At 38.7% G+C, this 26,272-nt stretch overlaps 1 protein-coding gene across 2 annotated transcripts in view; it reads left to right on the top strand.

Moving 5' to 3' along the window:
- The window catches only part of SrpRalpha (signal recognition particle receptor alpha), a 71,033-nt gene that overhangs the window by 30,558 nt on the left and 14,203 nt on the right, over window positions 1-26,272 (top strand). For both annotated transcript variants that reach the window (XM_067122686.1, XM_067122687.1), the window contains 6 exons: window positions 2,382-2,510; window positions 10,747-10,822; window positions 11,359-11,525; window positions 21,481-21,672; window positions 21,789-21,953; window positions 24,610-24,744. In XM_067122686.1, the coding sequence (XP_066978787.1) occupies window positions 2,382-2,510; window positions 10,747-10,822; window positions 11,359-11,525; window positions 21,481-21,672; window positions 21,789-21,953; window positions 24,610-24,744 (864 nt within the window). The remainder of the gene's footprint in view (window positions 1-2,381; window positions 2,511-10,746; window positions 10,823-11,358; window positions 11,526-21,480; window positions 21,673-21,788; window positions 21,954-24,609; window positions 24,745-26,272) is intronic.

Below are 26,272 nucleotides of genomic sequence, written 5' to 3' on the forward strand. Positions count from 1 at the left end.
CTAGTTTTGGTTGCAGAATAACATGTTTTTGTGAATATAGTACTGCTACCAAGATACCCTAGCTCCCCCTAGCTCCCACTGGTGTCTGGTTATGGGGCAGCAAATCACAAGGCACATAAGGTTTGAACATCGAGTGCACAGCTTGCTCATGGACACAATGGTAACACATGGAGCAAAGGTGGAACACAAAAAATATAAAATTAGCACAGTAAGCACATTGATAAGCATAGGCTACGAATGGATTCGAAAACTTCTCAAATGAGTATATATAAGACTGGGAAATTCCAGTACAGTACGGCTTAGTACGTTAAAAAGGGTTTCCTTTATCCTAGCAATAATTAAATTCACTTATCAAAGGCATAGTGGACAATCAAACATCACGGAGATGCTAGCTTTTTATAAAAAGATGTGATTCCAGAAATTAATATTTTACACGTAAAATTAATGTTTGCTAATTCGAAGGATTTGATTATGGTAAAGGCAATGGTCATAATTTAATCAACTCATATACCAAGGGTATATCAAGTTCCCTACTGTGATGGGTAACAAGGAATACTTAAGGAAAAACTTTCTCTCAAATGGAATAACAAAGTGTAGCTTAAGAATGCGTGATAAAAGATAATAGCAGAACTAATAGAACGCTAAACTTCCCCCGTATGTTGCATTGAACGATATGGCAGTGATCGATTGCCTTTAAAGGAAGAGGTTTGTGTTTATTTCAGATGCAAAAATGACTACACTCTTAAAAGAAACAACAAAGGTTGCAAGGCTGGAATTTAGTTAAAAGAAACAACAATATTTATGCATATAAAGTTGCATTTTCAAGGCTGGAATAATCATAGACAGTATAATAGTTTAACTTTGCATTTAAAAAACATTCATATAAACAATATTGAAAATACTAAAACACTGAAAATCAATAAAAAGAGTGAGATAAAAAAGAAAAAAAGACACAGATTCAACATGAAATTACACACAAGAACCTACCCATGCAGTGGAGGTGAGGAGACTGAAAGCCAGTATGTAAAACATCGGATTTGGCTACACACAATTGCATAGATGGCAACTGTGTATGTAGAGTTGGAACTGCCTTTTTTTTCTATTGAAAGAGATTCTAATATGTTTAGGTCAGTGTCATTAGTAGCATACATTTTCATTTTTGGTGCAGTAAAGGTCATAGGTGATTTATTTATTATTTCATTCAGCATTAATCTTGAATTTAATAAAGCAAGAGCTGAAAAATTTATACCAAGTCCAGCTCTTGTTTTTTTAACTTCAAGATTAATGCCATTGAGACTGTACTCCATAGGGCTTTTACTCATACATCAAACTGGTTTGCTTTCCACCAGGAAATTTTATTCCTAACAAAATGTTTTGAAGACAGTTGCTTTCTATCAAAGTTGTTTTAAAGGGCTGTAAGGAAAATGCTGAATGAAAAAATAAATAAACCACCTATGATCTAAATGCACCAAAACTGAAAATGTATGGTACTTTTCCTTTCCTACGTGATGGTATAGTTAGGAGGAAATATCTACACATATTTCAGAAAGTTCTCCCTGCTATATATAGTTAGTTTTTAGCTGCTTGCTTTTTGAGGTTATAGATCAATGCTTTCCTTGGTATTGCATCATGCCCAATTTGATCTGTCTAATGATCAGTGCCTTCACACTGCTTCTTTTTCATCCTTGCTGAATTGAAGTGGTTTTCTTTGCAAGACTGCTTTTTACTGCAAACACATGAGAGCATTACTCCTTGAATGGAATCCAACTTTTATGGTGGCTGTAAGATCCAGAAAGGATTCCAGGTCAGGTAAGAATATTTTGGGTTTCATGCAAGAAACCCTTAGCTTGATTGGCTGAGTGGATTTTGTCTAGCAGTACCACCCACAATCCTATTCTAAATGTGAAATCAGCTGTCTGTAACAGTAGGTAAGATTCATTCCAAATAATGAAAGTTATCATGAAATTTATTATTTTGATACTTGACTACTGTTGTGGGGAGGTTCAGAGGGGTCGACTTAGTCGGCTGAAAAGGAGAATTCTGACTAGAGCTGAAATATTCAAAACACACCTGGTGGAAGATAGGTGTACTAGACAGTCAAATAGGTCAGCCAAGTGATCTCGTTCTATTGTTGTTTGAATGCTGACTTACCTATTGGCGTAGAGATATAAGCTATCTTTAATAGTAGGTTAGTATCCAAATAATAAATTCTATTACGGAAATTTACTCCTTGTTGGTGATATTATGATACCAGTAAATAATAATGTCATGAGTTTATTTATGTGATATTCTTTTTTCCATCTGTGTTGATCCATACTTCTCTCTTGCTCTGCCTTTAAATATCTGTTAACCTGTATGATAGATGATATCTTATTTTTCAGGGAAAGGAAGCAACTGTCTGGGATCTTGATGGGAAAGATTCAAAGAGTCTAGATTACTCATCAAAAGGTCCTTCTTCTAATTCTGGGATATCCTCTTTTCGTCCTGATTTTCTTCCTGACCAGTCGCAGGTAAATATGTGCACATAAATTTTCTCATGAATTTTCTGTGTTTAGTGGTCACTATCATATACTGATTAGAGTTGTACAGGAAATCATGAAAGGATGAAGCCATTATGTGTGTTCATATTTGATGGCAAATAGGACATATGGTAATACAGTACAGTGTATACCAGTTTCAGTAAGGATAAAAATTTGAATTTCACCAGTCAGCTGTATAAGCTTGCTTATTGGGCAAATCCTGATCCTTATACATCACACAATTTACCGCGGAAATATTTTCCAAATTCCTTCTTCACCAGTTCACCCATGCTGGTAATGCGAACTTGCAATGTCTGATCATAGTAGAATAATCATTAAACACACAAAATTTTGAAAATTATGGATCAAATGCAAGACCACCCAGACAAGCCTTAATATGTAATGGCCAGAGTTCATAATCAATATGCGTTATCAGATATGCTTGAAAAAAACTTGGAATGTGATATTACTGTAATGTATGGCCAGTGAGAAATATTTTGATGCTTACTTCAGTATGAGAATCTAAACTGAAAAAAATGCCAATGTTTTACAGCTGGAAGATTTTTAGTTTTCTCTTCCTGTAATAGCTCAACTCAGAGTCAAGGTAGTGTCAATTTTAAAGGAATCAAACATCTCTACCTTTGCTGAGGCAAAGGATGGGAGTATGTCATCTTTATATCAGTAACAAAACATGGCAAAGATCATGTATTTCATCATACTGTAGACCCATATCTCTAACAAGTTGTATATTTAAAGTAATGGAAATAATGGCAAACTAAAGATTATAATCTTGAAAACAGACAATATATTCACCCGAACCCAATGGAGATCATAGAAAAATTGGTCCAAACCTGATCTGTTGCATAATTTTGAAAACCATATTTGAAGAGGGTTAAAGCAAATAACTTTTGTTTGTTTTTTAAGGAAAAAAAAAAGATATATGATACTAAATGCAGATAAGTTATATTGAAAATGCTGCATTACAGTGGTACAGAGGCCACCTGCTCTTGCTTATAAAAACTTTCCCCAAGTGCAAATAAATACCTTGTATTCAAACACCTACATTCTGAAAATGATCCCACAAAAAATAAGTTGTTCCGACATGATGAGTACAAACCTATGCTTTCATATATGGAGTATTCGCGCGTAGCATGCTTCGGCTATCACCAATTAATCTTTAAAAACAAAACACTAATGGTTAGGCTGACAGTCATCTGCGACCTGGGGTTAGCCCTGACCCGTCCATTGTGCTAGCAGCCACATCTGCTTGTGCTTGCTCACTGGATCGTCTCTCGCTTTCACTGTGTTTTGTTTTTGTGTCTGTAGGGTTTGTGTGCCCTTCATGCATTTAGCCTCTGGTTGTAGCCCCACAAGTGTTTCTCCCTTGACATTAACATGGTGTGCAGTCCTTTTTGTACATCACTTTTGCCCCCCCCCCTCTTTTTTCTTAAGAAAAAGTAAGTGCATACCTGTGCTGAGGGGCATGAATCACATGGCGTCCTCTTCTGTGTGTATCAGTGTTGATTTCCCTTTGCTTTTTAGAGTGTGGGCTACTGTGTCTGCCCGAAGGACAAATATTTTACGATACCTTTGAGGCCCCCCTAGTTATTTTAGTTTTGAGAATCATGTCAAGCACCTCTTTGTTCCCTCTCAAGGTACTGCTAGGTACCCATGTATGTGTCTTCCCCCCTCCTCCCTTCCCAGTGTATGTTTTGGCAGTGAGGGAAGAGAACCTTAAACCTGGTTTTAGGTGGTAGTCAGGCAGAGATAGACACTGCAGTAAGTGTATGTCTCCTGTCCCTTATTCCTGTAGACCTGCATTCTGTGTAATGTCGTATTACGGACAAGAGTGCTTGTTTGCTGAATGTGTGGGTTGGCTCATCCTGATGGCCTCTACGGGAAGAGAGGCCATAGAAGGGCAGTCCTTATAGGGAATTGACTCTTAGCCCTTTTCCATGCTTTCCAGTGTCGTGATGGAGGGTGGCTAGATATCCTTTGTGAAGGTTCAAGACTCCAATATGGCAACCCACATCAGTTTTCCCACCACATCCCCTGATTTTGAAGTTGAGGGGGGTAGGTAGAGCAGTCAAGGCCCCTTATAGATCCCCATCCCTCCCTCTCTCTCTCCCCCTTCCTCCCAGCCAAGTCCCAGAGAGAAAGAGAGAGAGAGAGAGAGAGTCTTTAACACCTGAGAGTTGGGGAAGGAGAGGAGAGAGAGAGTACTTCCTCGCTAGTGGAAGGAAAGCCGAGGGAGATCTTTCACTTTTATCTCAACGCCACTCTTAGTTTTAACCACTCCCCTGCCTTTCTTTCCTTTGGTAGGGTGCTCCACTGTAGTAGATTACAACTTACAGGAGCAACGTTGGTAGAGGGATCCCTCCCTTCCCCCATGGGGAGAGATCAGACAAGATCAGTGGGGAGGGAGGACACCCTGCGAAGTAAAACCATTCGCCGAGGAAGAAGCATACATCCAATTGGAGTTGGGGAGTTGCAGGAGTTGGAGCCTGCCCTTCAGAAGAAAAGACCCTGGGCCCAGAAGAACTGTACTTGGAGGGAGAACCTTAAGTTTCCTTTTTCCCTTTTTTATTATTTTCTTTTTTTTACTTGTTGCATTAAAAATTTTGCCTTTTTTTTTTTTTTTTTAGTTCCAAAACCCATCAGTTAATAAGTATCACTTAAAGAATATTGGCCAGAATTTTCCTTGACATGTTAAATTCTTTTTTGTAGGCACCATTGAGGAGAAGTTTTTTAAGGAAATTCACCTATAATTTTCAGTTAATGTGTGAATCCTTTTGTGTAAGGTAAACCCTGCAGTCGGCTAATGGATACTTTGAGGAAATCCAGCAAGAATTTTCTTGGACAAGTAGAGATGATTTTTGTGCTCAGAAACATCAAACGAATCAGTTAATGACAAACCTTTACAAGAAATATGACTGGAATTTTCCTATACTGTTTTCCTGTTTTGGACTTAATACAATTAATTTTCTCTTGGTCTTCAAGGTTTAAGGGGGACCGCTGATGCCACAAGGCCTCATTATAAAGTAAATGCTTGTTGCTACCTTATTACTGAAGGGATTTGCTTTAAATTTTGCCACTTATAATACAACTAATACTGAAAAAATACAAGTAAGGAAATAAATTTGACTTCTAAGTTTATAAAATTTGCAGTTGAAAAAAAAAATTTGAAACTTAGAAAATATGACAAAAAAGATTGAACTCAATAATAATTTTCCTTACTTGTAGTTATAGATATATAGTTTACTACACACTGTAAAAGTTTCATTGAATTTGGTTGAATTGTCTTGGAGATTGAAGCATTTATTTTTGAAAAAAGTAAGTTTTGAGATAATGGCAAAAGAAAAAAATTAGTGCTTGTTTTGTAATAATGATGAAACTGTGACAGCTAGAGAGCTGATTTTTGCACTAAAACTATTTTGTCGGATGCATTGAATAGGGCAGCTAGCAAAATGCAGATTGTTGGGTGGCAGAATTTGAAAGCTTCTGCAGGACGACCATCACACCTGGGTGATTTATTATTGGGTAAGTTGTTTATGGCATTGCTGATGTTACCTGGTGTAATACGATCAGTGAAATGGAATCGAATGTTATCAGTAAGGAGTCTTGATCATTTATGCAATTCAGCATAGCGCTGAAGTGAACGCCCCACATTCTAGCAATATCCTCGTTGCTGACTGCCTCTCCTACTCTCTGTGATAGCTTCGTAGTTTTGGGATTTAGGAATTGAATGTCATTCCAAAGACGAGGGTAATGGCCAGATTCTAATTTTTTAGACATTGCATCTGCTCTTTGTTGCTTTTCATTTAGTCTGCAGTGCTTAAGAACAAGTTTGAACTGCGCTCTCTCCTATTTCATTACCAGTGCAAAGTGTCCTTCCCTCAGGCTACCATTTTGCCTCCACAGTAAAAACATTTCTCATGACTGTGTATACAGATCTTTAGCCAAGTCATTTCAGCCAGGTATGTTACAAGCATTGCCTTGATGAAGTCTAAAGGTATCCCTGTTGGAGGAAAGCATAGCGGATATTATATTAGAATAGAATTCTTTTAAGATCTCTCCTATGGTGGTCAGTTCTACATTTTGGGTTAGTGCAAAATAAGATGTCTGTTGGTTGAGCTGTTTACTGCAACCTATTTTCTGTGGCCACCCTAAAGGATCTGGTTTTCTGGTGGTTTTTAAAGCCCCAGTTCACCACAGGTAGGCGACCAGTCAGGGGGTTCATGGTAGGGAGGGATGGGCTATTGAATGGCACCCATAAGGGGATGTGATCATGGCCTGTTGCAAGACTGTAGTGAATTTTGCAGGTCACAATCGATTCATGGTGTGATGTGATGCAGTGGTCCAGCCAGGAGGCTGTAATTGTGTCAGTTCTGTTCCGTACATAGGTAGTGTAGAAGAGGGGGGGGGGGAGTATTACATTGCTAATTTGGAGAGCATGATTTTGATAGAAGCCAGTAAGTTCGTTATAGAATTGATTTTGTGGGATGAGAGTCAAGGTCCCCAGATATACAAATATGATCAGCAGTAGAATCGTGGATAGTGCTGTGTAACTCACCTAGGTCATGCAGTATTGATCAAAAGAATTGTTATTTTCCCTGGGCATATAAACATTACAGGCAGTCCCCGGTCATTGGCGGGGGTTCTGTTCTGATGGCGTGACAATAACAGAAAATTGGCGATTTTTGGCACGAAAAACACTGGAAATCGCCAATTTTTGGTTATAGGTGCCTCTGTTGGGCATTTAAAGGCACCATTACCCAATTATCAGCCCTGATAAGCAGAGATTGGCGATTTTCAGCACCGTAAATTGCTGATTTTCGTCACTAGACAAGCCCCATAAAACCGGATCGCCGATAACCGGGAACTGCCTTTATTATTAAGATCTTAAAGTCTCCTACTGTCACTTGAAGACCCAGTAATCTATCACTCCTGTAGGGCGTCACATTCACTATGCTGTCTAAAGATTTGTGCCACAGGAAAGAAAGGCCCTCTTTCAGGCAATCAGCTATGATGCTATATGTAACTTGCATCAGTGATGTGGAGAAAGCTCTGAAGTCTTCATGCATTGAATCGCAGATGTCAAGGTCATGTGGCCAAAGGAGTGTTTTGTACAATGCAATGATGCCTTTGAAGTCTGTGCAGAACATGTTTAGGAGAGGAATGTTCCGCTTGAGGCCAAAAATATTCCATGAAATTATATCTAGTGTATCCATGGCTACTCACGATGTTGAGAAATGAATGAATTGATCTCTTGGGTGGATGAGGGGTTGGCCAGTTGGGGTGGGCAGTCGCTGGTGGTGGGAGGTTGGCTGGCACTTGTGGTAGACTGTGGTCCTGCACCCATACCCAGGCATTGAGTGTCAGAAAGTTCGCAGGGGTGGGGGAGGAACCTAATCCCTTGAAACTTCTATATTAGGACCAAAATTCTTGCCTTTAAGAACATCAAGGTGGTGAAATAGGCAGGTAATCCTATAAGCTACTTTATGTATAATTTTGCATGGGAGATCGTGGGAGATAAGGGGGTTGGAGCCCGTTAGAAACTCGACTCTCCCTACTATGGCGTCTAGCTTCACTGATGAATGCAAACTGTGAATCACAACATGACATCCCTTCTCAGGTTTTGGGTGAGGTGATTCACGCTTGTTGGGGTCCAGTCCAGCGGGTAAGCGAGAAGCTCTTCTCTTTTTCCTACTGGCTTGTGCCTGCCATCTGCCTATCCCATCATGATCATTATCATCATCATCCACCAGGGGCCAGTTTTGGGAGAGAGAAAGGGTCTGAAGACTCACGAGGGCTGGTAATCTTAACTGAGGAGCTATCTTCCACCGGAGGTACTAGGAAGGGAGGGGAGGTTGGGAGTCCATCGGTCCCCTTCGATAGGTGTACAGTGATGTGGGAGCTTCATCTGTTGGAGAGAGGGCGTTTTCCACTGGGGGAATGTTTATGGTTACCTCGACCTCATGTTGCAACCCCACTTCTCTCATGTTGCTGGGCAGAAAGGAAACAATAGATATGTCTTTCAAAGGAGTTTGGTGGCTTGCTGTACGACTCTCTAATGATTCCTGTATTCCTTTGATCGCATCCCAGATCAGTGAAAGATTGATACAGTATTTGTTTCCACAGTTTTAATGATGATATTATCATATACTGTACCATATGAAATATAGAACAATAAAGGTGTGGTATATTAGTGATATATATTTGTGGGAGAAGGGAAAAGAAACTTTATTGGTTAGTGAGACAGATGTGTGTGTGATTGTGTTAGTTAAAGTATTTATGATGAATTTTGAGATTGATAGGATAAATTTTCTGTATGCTGAATCATATAGATAATAATAATACTGTTGTATATCTTGGATAGGTTTAAAAGTAAAGTACAGTATCAGATATGAATGCTAACACAGAGAGACAGGGAAGATGAGAAGAGGGCCAGTCCTCTAACATGTCAAAAAGACAGGTTTTACTATTTCTTCACCCTTACAGCAATGGACGAGAAGCATAATATGAGTATCTATAACAGGTTTTGAGTGATGGACGGGATAACTCATATGAGTATTAATATTATATGCTATTCGGTTTGGGTGAATTTAGTGGAAAGATGTTCATAGCGCTTCAGTGGTCCATAAATGACTTATGGAAACTGTAATAGCTCAGCACGGGAGAGACATCGATCAGTATGCCTTGAGATTTCAGAGGCGAATGTACTGCCTCTGCAGCTCCAGGATGTCTTTTTATGTATTCGCTCATAAATATACCCAAGGATTGCTGTTGGTTCTTATCTTTTATGATAGTATGTCAAGTGTAATAGTAATTTTGCAAAGAAAAGTGCAAAGAAATAGTAGAAAAAACATGTATACCTCACAGAAAGTTACTGCATCTCCCCTTCTCAGTAAATCTCGTAATTATTTTACAACAAATATACTCAAAATTTGTTACTGATTTCAGTTCTTATCTGTTATGATACTATGTGAGCTGTAATTATAATTTTACAAAATAGAAAATAAATTATTAGAAAAAACATGCATAACTTTGTAAAATTAACATATTTTTACGAGTGCCTTGTATATAAGGCCCCACATATCTTCCTCTTTCCATTGATGTGTTTTTTTGCTTAAATTGACCAACCTTAAAGTTTGCCCAGTCTGGGTGTGTGCTTGAAGTATATTTAACCCATCCCATAAGGGTTAAAGTACTGATAAGTAAGAAGCCTCAAAATAACCTATCATGGGAAGGATTATGAAAGTTATGGAAAATGGGCATTTTTTATTTTTTCCAGAATATGTTCACCAAATTTGGGAGAATCTTATATGTCAACAAATATTATGGTATGATAATCCTTTTTAAAAAATGTCTTGAAAGCACAGTTGGTAACCAGCAAACTAACCATGTATTCCCAGTTAAGACACTGGCAGTTGCATTATAAAGTAGTAGTAATTGTAAAAACTGTACATAACAATGAAAGAACATCGAATGCCATGTAGAACTAAGTATTGGTATGCAAATGAGTGTAAGAATAGTAATTGCAGAAACTTCTGTAACTACAGGCAGTCCCCAGTTATCGGCGGGGTTCCATTCCCGACGTGACGACAACCGAAAATCGGCGATAATAGCACTGATCCCTGGTTAGCGGCGCCGATAACCGGTGATCAGCGCCGCCGATAAGAGGCGATCAGCGCCGATAACCAGTTATCAGTGACGAAAATGTGGTTATCGTCGTCACTAGACAAGCGCCGTAAAACCAGATCGCCGGTAACCGAGGCTGCCGATAACCAGGGACTGCCTGTACCTATAGTCAGATAAAGGAAACTTGTTGATAGCATTCATGAAACTGAGTAAGATTTGCTTTGAAAACATTGATATCATTATTACATATTGCTATAAACATTATAAGATTAGACTTGAATAAAATGAAAAGAAAATGACAGAGTACAGTAATCCTGGATAGTTCTAAAAGTGTTGGAATCTATTGGGAGCTATTGGCCAGTTGGCAGATCCACAAAGAATGATTCAGTTAATTACTTGGTACCATAGAGTCCTGTGTGCATGCAGCAAGTGGAGCTACCCGACTCCTGCTTTTTTTTTTTTCTTAATTTTGAACAAAGCATTTGAAATTTCATGCATTGCTGGAAGTTAGCCATGTCATTGTAATGGGCTTGTGATGATGCAGACTTAATTCAGTAATGATAAAGTTTTATTTTATAATACACAGATTGGTACACTGTCTGGAAACCTGAGGGACATGGATATTCCTTCTGAAAAAGAGTCTTCAGGCAAAAAATCATCAGGTGAGAATATTAAAGTTACTCAAAGTATGAGATTGCTGTCTTTTCTCTCTCTCTCTCTCTCTCTCTCTCTCTCTCTCTCTCTCTCTCTCTCTCTCACACACACACACACACACACACACACACACACACACACACACACACACACACACACACACACACACACACACACACACACACACACACACACACACACACACACACACACACACACTGATAGTTGTGTATCTGTTATATAAAAACATTCATTGATAAGTGGATTTAATATTAATATTTGTTACAGTATATCTTTTTAAAGATAATGCTTTCATTTTAAAAACTAGAGTAAAAATATTTTCGTAAATGCATCTTTAACAAAGTACACAAGTAAACATGTATTTATAAGGACTTAGTGTGTCAGAAAGACTTCATTTTTGTGAGTGCATAAAACAGGAGTATGACAGGTCTTGTATTTATTCACCTTCTAGGTGGTAGGTGTGTAACTGGAGTTCTTAATTTTGTTTCAAAAGTGTTTCTGATTTACAAATTATTCTTTGCAGGTGGTATGTTTTCTATGTTTAAGAGTTTGGTTGGAGGTAAAACTCTTACTGAGGCGGATATAGCTCCTGTGTTGGAGAAGATGAAAGACCACCTTATTGGTAAGAATGTTGCTGCTGAAATTTCCATCAAATTGTGCCAGTCTGTTGGCCAGAAACTTGAAGGCAAGGTATGTTATGTCATTTAAGAAAGTACAGTAAACCCCCCGTATTCGCGTTCTCATGATTCGCGGACTCACACATTCGCAGGTTTCTCTGGAACATATCTAGCCATTATTTGCAGAAAATTCGCCCATTTGCGGTATTTTTCACTGAGAAATATTCACTAATTACTGTATTTTCATATAATTTTCATGAATAAATGCACTTTTTGTTATAAAACTATTAAAATACTCAGGTATATGCATTTTTACAGGGTTTTTCTGTGTTTAAACTATCAAAATGTGCAGTTCTATGTGTTTTTAGAGGGGTTTTAAGTATTCGCGGATTTTAGCTATTTGTGGGGGGGGTTGTGGGACGCATCCCCCACGAATACGGGGGGTTCACTGTACCTATATAGAGTACATGTAAAATGATGTCATTATTTTGACACAGAACTTAGGGATTGTTACATAGGTTTTGTTTTTCTTTGGAAGTATTCAGGTTCTTAGAAAGAGTATAGAGCATGGATTGCTTTTGCCTATTTTTATTGTGTTTTAAGAACTTAATTTCTTAAAATGTTTTGAGCTCAGCCATTGTTTTCTTGTTATTAAGGTTCAAAGCAATGGTTTAAAAAATGAGTTTTGACATAGGAAAACCTATTTTTGGTGGCCGCTGTGAGACCTTAAAGGAGTTTCACTCTCATGGACCCCCCAGGGGCTCCATAAGACAGACCAACCAATCTCAAAGAATTCTCTTATGGTTGGTCTTGGCCAGAACAGTGTTTGTTGGCACAGGATAGAATATAAAAGACTTGGGACAAGAGGGCTCTATATCCTGTCCACAACGACTGCCTCAGTTTTTCCTTCATCCTACTTGCAGGGATGTGACAACAGTGCATATGTTGTCTATCTTCTTCTTCTTCCCAGCTTGTTCCCATTTTTATATGGGGTCGTCGTTTCGGATGAGCCATTTCCATCTATTTCTATCGTGTGCTTCTGCTTCATCAGTTCCCTTCTCACGCAGGTCTCCCCTTACACAGTCCTTCCATCTCTTTCTTGGTCTCCCTCTTCTTCTTCTTCCCTGGACCTCCATCCCCATAGTATGTCTACCAACGTGGTCCTCATCTCTCCTCAACAGGTGTCCATACCATCTCAGCCTCCCCTCCTGCACTTTCCTTGATATTTTCACCACTTTAGTAGACCCCCTAATGTAATAATTTCTGATCCTATCCTCTCTCGTCACCTCAGCCATCCACCTAAGCATTCTCATTTCTACCACATCCATCTTCTCCTCTGTCTTTCTCAAGCTTGCTGTTTCCATGCCATACATCATTGCTGTTCTTACCACCGTCTTATGAAATTTTCCTTTTAACCTCAGCGGTACTCTTTTGTCACAAAGAACTCCGGAGGCCACTCTCTAGTTGTTCCAGCCTGCCTGTACCCGATGTTTTACTTCTTCTTCCATACGTCCTCCAGTATTAACAAAGGATCCCAAATACTTGAAATTTTCAACTCTCTTTATTGGTTCTCCCCCAAGCTGAATACTTTCCCTATCACCACCATCATTGGTGATACACATATATTCTGTCTTAGATCTACTTATTCTCATTCCTCTGTCCTCCAGTACTTGTCTCCATCTTGCCAGTTTCATTTCCAGATCTTCCCTGCTCTCTGCACACAGGACAATATCATCCAGATACAATATGTTCCACGGTACTGCCTCCCTTACTTCCTCTATGATAACGTCCATCACTATGTTAAAAATAAATGGGCTAAGAGCCGACCCCTGGTGTAATCCTACTCTCACCTCAAAACCCTCCGTCTCCCCAACACTGCTCCTCACTCTGGTAAATACATTCCGTACATCTCCTGTATCAATCGCACGCACTTCCCTGGCACCATCCTCTCCCTCAGGCTCCTCCATACCTCTTGTCTGGGGACTTGGTCGTAAGCCTTTTCAAGGTCAATGAATACCATATGTAGGTCCCTTTGTTTTTTCCCGAATTTCTCCATTAGTTGTCTCAGACAAAATATACCATCTGTTGTTTCTCTTCCCTTCATAAATCCCATCTGCTCTTTACGTATTTCTACTTCTTCCCTTAGTCTGCCATCTGTCATCCTTTCCAGTATCTTCAAAGTGTGGGACATTAGTGCATATGTTGTCTATCTTCCTCATTAAATGCCAGGTCTGTGCAGTATAAATGTTCACCCTAGTCCTATGCCTTGTCATCAGGAGAAAGTGGGTGGGTTTGAGGACTCACAGCGGCTACCAAAAATAGGTGATGAAATGGCTACACTCTTAATAAATAAATCCCAGCAGCCCATATAAATTTTTGGTGAGAAGTATAACCACATGTTATTAACCATTTTCTTTATTATGGATACCCATTATGGTTTGGCAATAAAGAACAGGAAACAACTTGATCCTACATATGTATTATTCTTTGTGGTGCCAAGATGACTTATCTAATTGGTTCTTAGCCACGTTAAATAAGTCTAATCCTTCGGGCCAGCCCTAGGAGAGCTGTTAATCAGCTCAGTGGTCTGGTAAAACTAAGGCAATATCTCGGCACGACCACCACTCTCATAGCAATAGTGTTTAAGGAATTTTTGATCCAAGGTGAGGTCACAGGTTATCAGCTGTATTCTTTATTCCAGATACCCATTTGAGTTTGGCAATAGAACATGTTTTGACATAGGAAAAACGACGTTTTTATGATAAAGTGTTACAGGTAGTCGTCGACTTACGACGGCATTAGGTTCTGACAGAGCGGTCGTAAGTCAATCTCGTCATAAGTTGATCAACCACATATGTACATGTATTCTGTACCTACCGTATATTATCCATCATATATTATGTCCTAAGTATGACTAGCCTACATATACATTTTATATTATCCCAAAAATGTGCATGTATAGTACCTATTATTACGTTTAACATATGAAATCTTATCATGCTTGAACTCCTTGATTAATACTTACTTTTATTACTGTATTTAACATTTTTATTGTAGGCATTCAAACCATCTGTCTGGTCTGTTTACATTTTCTTATCTGCCATTTGCATTGCCAATCGGCTACACGTATTTTATATCTTTCCGGCAGATCTTCGGCAGCGTATACTTAACCCGTTCTCAGGGGATCCATATTCGGGCCAAAACCCAATAACATCAGTCCCCAGGACCTCCCAGGCAAACCCTGCGGAGAAAATGGAGGAAGTTCCTCTTGGAGGTGATCATCACTTAGATGAAATTGATATTGCTACCGAAATGTCCTTGCTGAACCCAGAAGGACCAGGGACACTACCTTCAGCTTATTGGGGCAGAAACTTTCCAGAAGGAATTCAATCCCCCATGCATATTTCAGAAGCTGATCAGGATCCTTCCCCCAAAAGGGATACAAGGATTCAGTTAACCCCAAGTGAAATTACTACATATTCAGAGGGATATAGTAACTCACCCAGGACTTCTACTCCCTGGGCTACAGGCAGTCACACTTCGGCTGCAGATGCTCAGTCAGAATGCAAGCTCCCCCAAAAGGGATACACAGTTTGCAGTATTTGACCAGTTCCATAAGGAAATTATGAGCAACATCAAAGATGCCCTTGCCACAGAACGGCAGTACATAATGGGCATTTTGCATGATTCCGAACAGGAAATTAAAGAAATAAAGTCAGTGATGTACACTCCAAAGTGTAAAAGTACTTCATCCTGCAATCGAAAAGGGAGAGTGGAAACAACAGGGGCTCCAACATTCTCCCCTATTGATGATCCTAACAATCCTTGGCGAGACGCTTCAATGTGCATTTTCTCTCCTGATGGTAAGTATCTCATTAACGAGAGAAAAACCATGATTGAAGTTGTTCATGTGGAGTTTAGAGACAAGGCAGCATTCCCTAATACGGAGTGGCGCCTGATTCCACCGTTACCGGACATGGAGAAACCTCAAAAGGAAACAGTTCTCTTATGTGGTAACACAGCATTAAAAGCTGTTGATGATGCCCTTTACCAGATCAACGGTAGGTGGATCTATACTCCCATCATGAATAAAACTCAATTAGCTCACCAAGTACCTCCAGCCTTCTGTCCCTTCACTTTTAAAATAATTAATCATGTGATGGCAGAACTAAAACCATTTGTCACAGTCCTCCCGGTTTCGAAAAATTCCACCAAGGAGTGGGCAACACTTCAGCTCCCTTTCGAAAGGAAAAAGCTCCCCTTGGATGTTGCTACTCAACAATTTGGGACTCCTATGAGAAGAATCTCAGATGAGACAGCTTCATCAGAATTCCGTGCTAGGACTCTCTCCTCAGTATCTTGACCTCTTCCACCTTGCTAGAAGCTGCCACCAAAAGGCTTCCAGAGGACACCAGGACATATTTTGCTGCTGTGGCTAAAAGTCTCATGAGAACCCTATGGGAAGCACTCTACGACTTTTTAGACTGGCGCTTAAAAGCGCGAATGGAAACATTGGAGGGCTCCAACAAGTCACTTCCTAATGTAATGGCCTTATTACAGTCTAATCCCTTCTGTAGGGACCTGTTTGAGGATGCTGTGGTAACACAAGTCAAGGAACAAGCACGACAACAAAATTGTACTTTGTATGCTCTTCTGGGAAAAGGAGAAATTGGGAAGCAAAAAACCCGGAATTTCCCTTTACCCAGCTCAAAAAAGGCTCGTTTTGATAAAAAAATCATATAAGCCTGTAATCACCTCCAAATCTTTTCCTCACAAACAGGTAAGTAGCCAGAAAGGACAAACTCCTTCAAAAGTACAGCAACAGCCACATAAGCAAGGACATCCTTTTCATAAGGTCCAAAAACCATCATACAAAGGAAAAGGAAAAGCAACGCCTGGAATGCCCATCAAAGGAAAAGGTAGAGGAAGAGGAGGATATCAATAGGAATTGTTTGGTCGGGGGTCGACTCCAAAGACACCACAAAGAATGGAAGTCTTCTCCTTGGGGACACAGCATTGTTCTCAACGGACTGGGGTGGAAATGGTCCCACCCTCCCCCTCCTTTAAAGGGGTTCTTTCAAGCATCAAACCCCTCTCTAGAAGATTACGTGCAGAAGGCCCTATTAAAAGGTGCCATAGAGAAACATACGTATATTCACCACCAGGCACGTCTCTTCAGCGTTCCCAAAAAGGATTCCTCCGAAAAAAGAGTGATCCTCAACCTATCAACATTGAACAAGCACATTCTTTGCCAAAAGTTTCGGATGACTACCGTTGCCCAAGTACGTTCAGTCATTCCAAAAAGGAGTTGGACAGTTTCTATAGATCTGAAAGATGCATACTGGCACGTCCCTATTGCCGCTCCCTTTCGCCCCTTCCTAGGGTTCCAGATAGGGAAAGAGACTTACAGGTTCAAAGTCATGCCCTTTGGACTAAACATTGCCCCAAGAATTTTTACAAAACTAGCAACGGTAGTCGTACAGGAACTCAGGAAGGAAAGAATAAAACTAATATCTTACCTAGATGACTGGTTAATCTGGGGGGGCCACAAGAAAAGAATGCCTAAAAAACTTAAGAGCAGTGATCACCAGACTCCAGTCAAAAGGTTTCCTAATAAATTGGGAAAAATCCCGTCTCACACCCAGCAGACGTTTTCAGTGGTTGGGACTGTGTTGGGATACTCTTCAGGGCCTGTTGTCTCTCCCCATCAAAACTCAGAGCAGGATAAGGAAAGACCTCAAAAGGTTCCTAGACCAGCCCAGAGTTTCAAGACGGCAATTAGAACGCATGATGGGTCTACTGCAATTTGCATCCATAATAGATCCAATGCTCAGATTGCAATTGAAAAACGTGAACAAATTTTGGCTGTCACACGCAAGACAAAAGCTGCGAGACAGATCTCACCAAAAGAATCAAAAAGTCGGGGAGATACTTCGGCCTTGGACCAGGAAGGAATCTCTGGCGAAACAGGTCACCCTGACTCCTCCATCTGTAAGAGTGACAATACACACAGATGCCTCATTGACAGGTTGGGGAGGACATTGGGAGGATCGTTAGGTGGCAGGGAGGTGGTCAGTGTCTCTGAGGAAATGTCATATCAATTTCCTGGAACTGATGGCTGCGTTTTTGTCTCTCAAAAAACTCAAACCTCCAGAAGAGACACACATTCTGTTGGTCCTAGACAACACGACTGCAGTGTCCTGCATCAAGAGATCGGGATCACGTTCACCTCCTCTCAACATGGTAATGCTTGCCATTCTTCGGATGGCACAAGTAAAGAAGTGGCACCTGTCTGCAATTCACCTCACAGGGTCTCTCAATGTAATAGCAGACTCTCTATCAAGGAAAACGACAGCCTCAACGGAGTGGATGTTGGACAACCACTCTTTCCAAACAATAGCCAACATGCTTCCACAACCGGAAGTGGACCTGTTCGCCACATACGAGAACCACAAACTTCCAGTATATCTATCTCTGAACTTGGACAATCAAGCAATAGCAAGAGATGCCTTCCTACAAGACTGGAACAATTGGAAGACGATATATCTTTTTCCGCTATTGTCCCAGATTTCGAAGGTTTTGAGCAAACTCCTAACCTTCAAAGGAACAGCTTACTTAATAGCCCCAAATTGGCCAAACAGACATTGGTTCCTATCACTTCAACAGCGGGCGAAAAGATCAATTCCACTGTCGTCCGCTGTACTATCCCAGAAAGTAGGAGGGAAAATTATTTACGCATCCTCCTTTCTGAGCCGAGACCTTCACATGTGGATTTTTTAAACATTATCTACCGTGAAAACTACTCACCCAACATTGCTAGGTACCTAGTGCAAAAGTTACGGACGTCATCTATCCGACAATACCAGTCCGTATGGAAGATATGGTTAGATTATATCCATACTGAGAGCCCAGTTGAAATTTCTATAGAAACACTTTTAAATTTTATGATATATCTTTTTGAAGACAAACGCCTTGCGGTTACAACAATCATGTCATACAAGACAGCATTATCAGAACCCTTGCTTAATGGATTCGGGATTGACTCCAGCATAGAAGTCGTAACTTCCCTTCTACGGTCTTTTGCTCTACAAAGACCTGCTCCCGAAAGACTCCCAATTACTTGGTCCCTGAACAAGGTACTTGGACTTCTATCTACTCCTCAGTTCAGTGGATCCAATACAACCGCAACTCTCAAAACTACAAAAGGCGATCTTCCTAATTGCATTAGCTTCAGGGGCCCGTATTAGTGAACTGGGCTCTCTTCGACGGGGACTCTAAATGAAATCTCCTATTCTTATAAGGAAACTTAATTTACTTAAGGGTTACCTAGAGGTCACGGCAAACATCCCAGAAGGTCCGATTTTCCTACACCTTAGCACGAATAACCACTCTCTCTACAAGGGCTAAGAATAATTTTAGTGTCCCTAATCAAAAAAGCAAACCCACACTCCTTTCCCAGGTCACATGACATAAGGAAAGTAAGTACATCATTGGCCTTCTTCAGAAATGCCTCCTTTGAAGAAGTCTCTGAAAGTACAGGGTGGGCATCAGAGACAGTATTCTTAAAACATTACTGCCATGAGCTCGAACAAATTCGTCTGCACTGCATGTCAGTAGGTGGAATGGTTAGTCCTGACCCCATAGGCTCTACAGCAGAAAACCAGGGGTCTTCCTGACGGGTGAGTATGCTGACTATTGCTGGGAAAGATACGAAAAGACTGCAGCCACACCCAGCATACTTAGGTAAGTCACTACAGAACTTCACCCTAAAAGTGCAAGTTCTTGTTTAGTTTTCTCATTTCTTGTTTCCAAAACCCCAAAAGGTTTTTTGGAATAAGGAATGGGGCTTGAAACTTGTGGCTTGACCTTGGACCATAAATGTTTTTTCTTTGGGTTGTTTGGAATTTAAATTTTAAGAGCTTAAGCCTTTTGTCACCTGTCAATTTCTTTGGTAAAGCTCCTTTGAGGATGAGACAGCGACTACGCTATAAAAAAACAGGTTTTGACGTAGGAAAAACCTATTTTTAGTAGTCGCTGTTGAGTCCTCAAAACCCTCCCACTTCCCTGACAAAAGACATGGGATTTGGGCAAGGGATAATCCTACATTGACCAGCAGAGAGTAATGGAGATGGTCTTTTTGCCTGCCCGGTCGTAAAACAAGATGGCAGACGCGCATGCGCAATAGTCACTTCTTGCAGTTTTGACGTAGGAAAAACTGGGTTCAGCTTCGCTGAAGATAAGGGAAAATGCCCTCTTATCTTTGAGTCCATTATACTCTATCACGTGTCATAGTGTTTTCATTACGACACAATACCCGGCTACAATACCAGGCTAGAAAAATATTTCTTTGATACTAGTCTAGTCACCATGGGAGCACTGGCACACCATGGGGGGTAACTCCTTTGAGGACTCAACAGCAACTACCAAAAATAGGTTTTTCCTATGTCAAAACCTGTTTATTTATTTATAGGTTTGAATTAAATACATACCGTATTTGACGGCATATAAGACGCACTTTTTTAACAAAAAAAAAATGGCCTAAAAAATCCCCCTGTGTCCTATGTACATAATGTAGGCTCAAAATTTAAGAATTTTAGCCGAAATTATACACGAATCGTCACATAGATGTTGTAGCCTAGCCTAACATTCGGTATTATCCTCATAACCTATTAAAGAACAAAGTTTATTATAATTATCTATCATTATCACACTTACCATCACTGCAATTACTACTGCTAGTATTATAATCAATATCTACGTTGTTGTTATCGATATTTTCATTAAAATGTGTTAATATCATTATCGTCGTCTAACAACATGATTCCACATTTACAGACTACAGTACGTGCTGCCACCTATTGATGATTATCTTGAGAGCTTTACGGATAACAAGGCTTGTTCAGTTGGTAGTTGGCAATTCCTGCTAACATTTTTTTTCTCTTTCGATGAAGGCATACCATTCTCTTTAGGCATAATAACAATGCTTCGTTGAGTTGATACTTCGTAACTCATACTAGCAATCTCTTTTAAGAATAATAACATGGCTTTGTTCAGTTGCTCACGAGACTTGAGCCGTTACATAGGAAACATTTTTATTTATTGGATTTTACCCCTTGATTGCATACTTTTATAATATATAATGGATATATATAACATATATTACCATAGGTAACATCTTTATTAATGTTTTTGTTGATTCTTCCGGTAAGAAACAATGTTTACAAATGAATGTGTTGAAATCTATTGGTAAACCTATGAGGTAGCTTTCAGCAGTAGACGAAACATTCGATCGTAGTAAATGGCTGATTGTATAATACATATTTTGATAAATATAAATATGGTAAATAACTTCTTTATTAATGTTTTTGTTGATTCTGTTGGTAAGAAACAATATGCATATGATAACCTAATACTACAGTTTTTACTCACCAAAATCATATGAGCATAGGCTAGAAAACCTTATTTTTTTTCCCTCAATGTCCTGCTGAAATTGGGGTGCGTCCTGTGCAGACATGCATCTTATAAGCCATCAAATACGGTAATTTGTTATTACATTTGATTTATTTGCAAAAAATAGAAATACAAAATACATTACAAAAATATGAATCTTTTACCATTTTGAACGACACAAACACACTGAATGCTGCCAAAAGCTGAGCATCTCTCGGATATGTGTATGCTGCGGTAGCGGAAAAAGTATTGTTTGCTAGGCCGACGTATTTTAGCAAAATATAAAATTAAATATTATTATATATTATTATATTGTCGTAAAGTCGGTCGGTCGTAAGTCGACGACTATCTGTATATATACAGTACCATCAAGAAAATGATGAGATTATATTTGGTATGTTGAAAAAATTTGAATGTTCAATATTTTTATTTATAATAAAAAAATAGTGTACAGTAATTGTGTAAAATTAAAATTCCCTTTTACTTTTCTGTGTAAAGAATTTCAAGTATTTAGATTTTCTCTTGCTGTAAATAGTGTGAAACTAAGCCTGTTCTAATAGTCTGTATCTCTGTCATAGGTCATTGGTACTTTTGATGGTGTCACAGCAACAGTCCGCAGTACTTTGACTGAGGCTTTAGTTCAGCTTCTAACTCCAAAACGTCGTATCGATGTCTTACGTGATGTTGTTGAAGCTAAAGCCAATGGTAGGGTGTATACCATGGTCTTCTGTGGTGTAAATGGTGTTGGAAAAAGTACCAATTTAGCCAAGGTAAGATTACACTATCTGTGTATTTTATATTATTCATTTCATTGAAGCTGTAGAAATATGTCAAGTAATATTATCGTTAAAGCTTGCTAGAATATTCCTCCATTTCTCTTTCTCAGATTACTTTCTGGCTCATTGAAAATAACTACCGTGTCCTCATCGCTGCATGTGACACCTTCCGAGCTGGAGCTGTAGAACAGTTGAGAACACACATGCATCATTTGAATGCTCTTCATCCACCTGAGAAACATAATGGCACTTCAATGGTTCAATTATTTGAACAGGTTTGTAAATGGATTTTCATTAATAGATATATTTGTACTAGAAGCTAATTTATTTGGGATTAATCTTACCTTCACACTGGCAGGTGAGTGGGCATTCAGAAATAAAGAATATTATTTGGCGCAAAGATGGAAATGTAATTTGAGAATTGTAAATCCCTTAGTCTGCTAGTTGTAATGGGTTAAGTCGTTTCCTGAGCCAAAGAGTGATTATAAAATTTCTTCTCACTGAAATTCCATGGTTTGACTTTGCAGGGAGTGTGAAGGTAAATGTTTGTATAGGAGCTTACCTTTATGTTATGGAGTAATTCTTTTTTGGACTTTTTTTTTTTTTGGGGGGGGGGAAGTGGGCTTCTGGACCCAGGCACAGGGGTCCTTTCATTCTGTATCAGATTTGACATTTTTCTTGATTTCCACTTCCTGGTAGCAGTACTATCTGGGAAGGAACAGTATTTGGGTTTCATGAAAGAAACTTATAGCTTGTTTGCTTGAGCAGATTTTTTCTAGCTGCCTTAATCCTCTTCTCAGTGTGGGAATTAACTATCTTTAACCACTGTTGCAGTAGAACCTGCTCAACCTCTTACTAACTGGGTGGGCAGTCACAAGGAATTCTGACAAGAGCTAAAACATTCAAGACACACTTGGTGGAGAACAGTTGAACTAGAGATCTAAGCTATATTCTTTATTTTTTAATGCCAACTCACATGCTGGCACAAAGATATAGCTGTCTTTAACAATACAGTAGGTATCCAAAAAAATTTTTATTCTGAATTTTCATGTTTTTATGATAAACTGATCCCCTTCATTTTGAACCAAGGCTTCCATCTTAAAGCTTGGCAACATTTGTGCAGTATACCAGGCAACTGTTCATTTATATTTGGTAACACCTTTTTCATCCAACTGATCATAACCTTAATTGGTGTTGTACAGTAAACCCCCCATATTCGCATTCTCACGATTCGCGGACTCACGTATTCGCGGATTTCTCTGTGGAACATATCTACCCATTATTCGTGGAAAATTCGCCCATTTGCGGTATTTTTCACTGAGAAATATTAACTAATTACAGTACTGTATTTTCATATAATTTTCATGACTAAATGCACTTTTTATGATAAACCTATTAAAATAGGTATAAGCATTTTTAGAGGGTTTTTCTTGTGTTTAAACTATCAAAATAGGCAGTTCTAAGTGTTTTAGAGGGGTTTTAAGTATTCGTGGATTTTAGCTATTCGCAGGGGGATGCAGTACGCAGTCCCCGCAAATACAGGGGTTTACTGTATATTGGAAAAACTTGGATATTGAGCTACTAACCCCATCCCCAAACCTGGACCTAATTTTGCCAAATACATAGCTTACTCTATGCAGATGTAAAAAACATAAAAACAAAGAAATAAGTGCTCTATAGCATCTCTATTTCTTGTTTACAGTCCAGTGAACAGTCCCTTACAATAACGTATTTTAGTGAGCAAATATACCAAGTCCTGCATAGTTGTCAATCATGATTGTTACCACTGCAACTTATCAATGAACACAGTACTGAAGTAGATGGAAGGAATGATGTCTTTAAATTTCATGGTCAGCCACTTGGATAGCTGTCAACTCAGTAACATCCTTAAAATGTAAATGAGCAGTCCAGTATCCAGATAGCATTATTTTCTTGGGAAGATAGCCAAGAGGGCCCTTGAACTTGGTTAATCTTTTCCCCATAGGCCAGGTCTAAATATCTTACTGTACAATTTCTCATTGTTACCTATATCTCTTGGACTTCATCAGCTTTTTCCAATCTTGCTTTCCAACCTCTCCAACTGCTGAGTTTTCCCCCATTCTGCCTTCAAGTTCTCTTACTCGACAACCTCTCTTTTGCCCTTTTTTCAAGTCAAAGCATTACTCAGTCTTCAATGGAGCCTGCTTACTGCCTGATACTGTGACAACTCGCACAACTCAGATGCTCAGTGGCATTAGTGAGAGAGCATCATTTATATTGTATTGTAATTATAAGTGCCTTTTACATGTTTCCTAGTATAGTAGCACATGTTTCCTAGTATAGTAGCCCCTCCCACACTACCATTATTGACTTAGAAAGGGTAAATTATTTCAAAAGTGGAAATTGGCTGAGCTGGAGTATGACGTTTCTTATCAGGCATTTTTTCTTTTACCTGATAAATGTAGAAAAGTATCAGATTTTCATGGGTTTTCTCTATCATTATGTCTGTTTAGGTGCCTTTTTTTTGTCATATTAAAGGATTAATCAAGGCCAGATATCTGCATAATTTGAAGTTAGATCTTCCTTTCAGTAGATTTTCACTAATTGAATACTGCATTTCAGGCAATCAGCTTGTGTACACCAGATACACAGTAAATGATGAATAATGATAACAAGCATTCAAAATCCAAATGATACTTTGGCTATTTTCTTTGTTTCTTCTCCTAAGCATTATTTAAACCTTTTCCTTATATAAGGATCTTCTGGTTATCACTCATACCTCAGGCCACAACTACAGATCTCATCACAGTAGTGGTTTTTGTTTGTAAATTCCAAAAGTATTCCTAAATCAGAGACCATTCTTCGTTGCTGTAGGTGACATATCAGTTGTGTTTTATAGTTGAAAAGCTGTATAAAAAACTGTTTCATTTTATATTTTTTACTTATTTCTAGGGTTATGGTAAAGATGCTGCTGAAATTGCTCGACATGCCATTGAACATGCACGGAAAAATAATTTTGATGTGGTTCTTGTTGACACTGCTGGCCGGATGCAGGACAATGAACCACTTATGCGAGCACTTGCAAAGGTATTTAGTGAAAAAGTCTTTCTTTATTGAAAAATATGGTGTTACAAAAGTATCCTTTATAATTGCTATCTGTCAAAATGAGAACCAAATACTAAAAGTTTTTCTTTTTAATTTAAGAGCACATGTTACATTTATTTTCTATAAAAGAATGAAATTATTGATAGGCATTTTCTTAAGCCAGGGACTGTACAGTAAGATGTATGAGTACACTAAATAAGAAATTATAATGGTACAGAATAACATGATACAGGATAGGTATCAATTGCAAATAGAATAGAAAGCTGTCAGGGAAAGAATAGATGCATGTAGACCTGGGTCTGGGATTAGGTAAATAAGTTCCCTTTCAAAGATGAACTTCAGTACCTTCTTATATTCAAACTTGGTTATGAATTTTTAAGCAACCAAATGGTGTACCCATTAGGAAGCATTTTAACAGTAAAAAGCTGACAGCTTTAATATAACCTGGTCCCGCAATACACACATTCATGAAATTTTATCAGATAACTGTAATTTGTAGTACAGTACTGCAGTTGATGTGTTAGAGGAGATTTATTGATATTATTACAGGTGCTTTTAACAACTTGCAACTGCTACATTTACCCTGCTACCTGCATCTACCCTATAGGTAAAGGTAGACACAGCGCAGGATGGTATAAGAATCGTGATCATATGTTTGTGCTTTCTACATTGTCTTTACAATATGTTTTTTCCTCTATAATTTCTGTGATAACTTATAAACCACATTTGATGCATGTTGTGGTTATGTACATGTTAAAAGTATTTTTAAACTATGACCTTGTACAAAATTTTGTTGTACATGCCTTGCATGTGGCTTGTATGTTTTGATATAAAAGGTTTTCACTGCTGTTAATTATGTTGTTATATCTTTTATGTTTTCTTCAGTTTACTTTAATGAAATGGCTTACCTTACTTGCATGGCCTCATTCACTGATTTTTATATATATATATATATATATATATATATATATATATATATATATATATATATATATATATATATATATATATATATATATATATATATATATATATATATATATGTGTGTGTATATACATATATACAGTATATACTTATATATACATATGTATAACTGAATCACAAAAATATGGAACGTGATGAATATATAAATAAAGATAAAATCCGAAGAGAAACAGAAACACTGGAGTGCTGCGAGGCCTTTCGACACTAGGTCCTTTACTTAGCAATCTGCTAAGTAAAGGACCTAGTGTTGAAAGGCCTCGTATCACTCCAGTGTTTCTGTTTCCTTCGTGGATTTTATCTTTATTTATATATACGTATATATATACATATACATAAATACATATACATATATATTTTATATATACATATATACACATATACAGTCATACCCCGAATTTACGCGAGGTTAGGTTCCGGAACCTAACTCCTGTTTTGCGATTCGTCTGGTGGAGTTAATGAGGCCAAAAACCACTAGGGAATTGTTTCCCCTCCTTCTTGGGAAACGGTCACCTGCATACCATCGGA

Source organism: Macrobrachium rosenbergii, chromosome 20 (genome assembly GCF_040412425.1).
Source record: "Macrobrachium rosenbergii isolate ZJJX-2024 chromosome 20, ASM4041242v1, whole genome shotgun sequence".
NCBI classification, from domain to species: Eukaryota; Metazoa; Arthropoda; class Malacostraca; order Decapoda; family Palaemonidae; genus Macrobrachium; species Macrobrachium rosenbergii.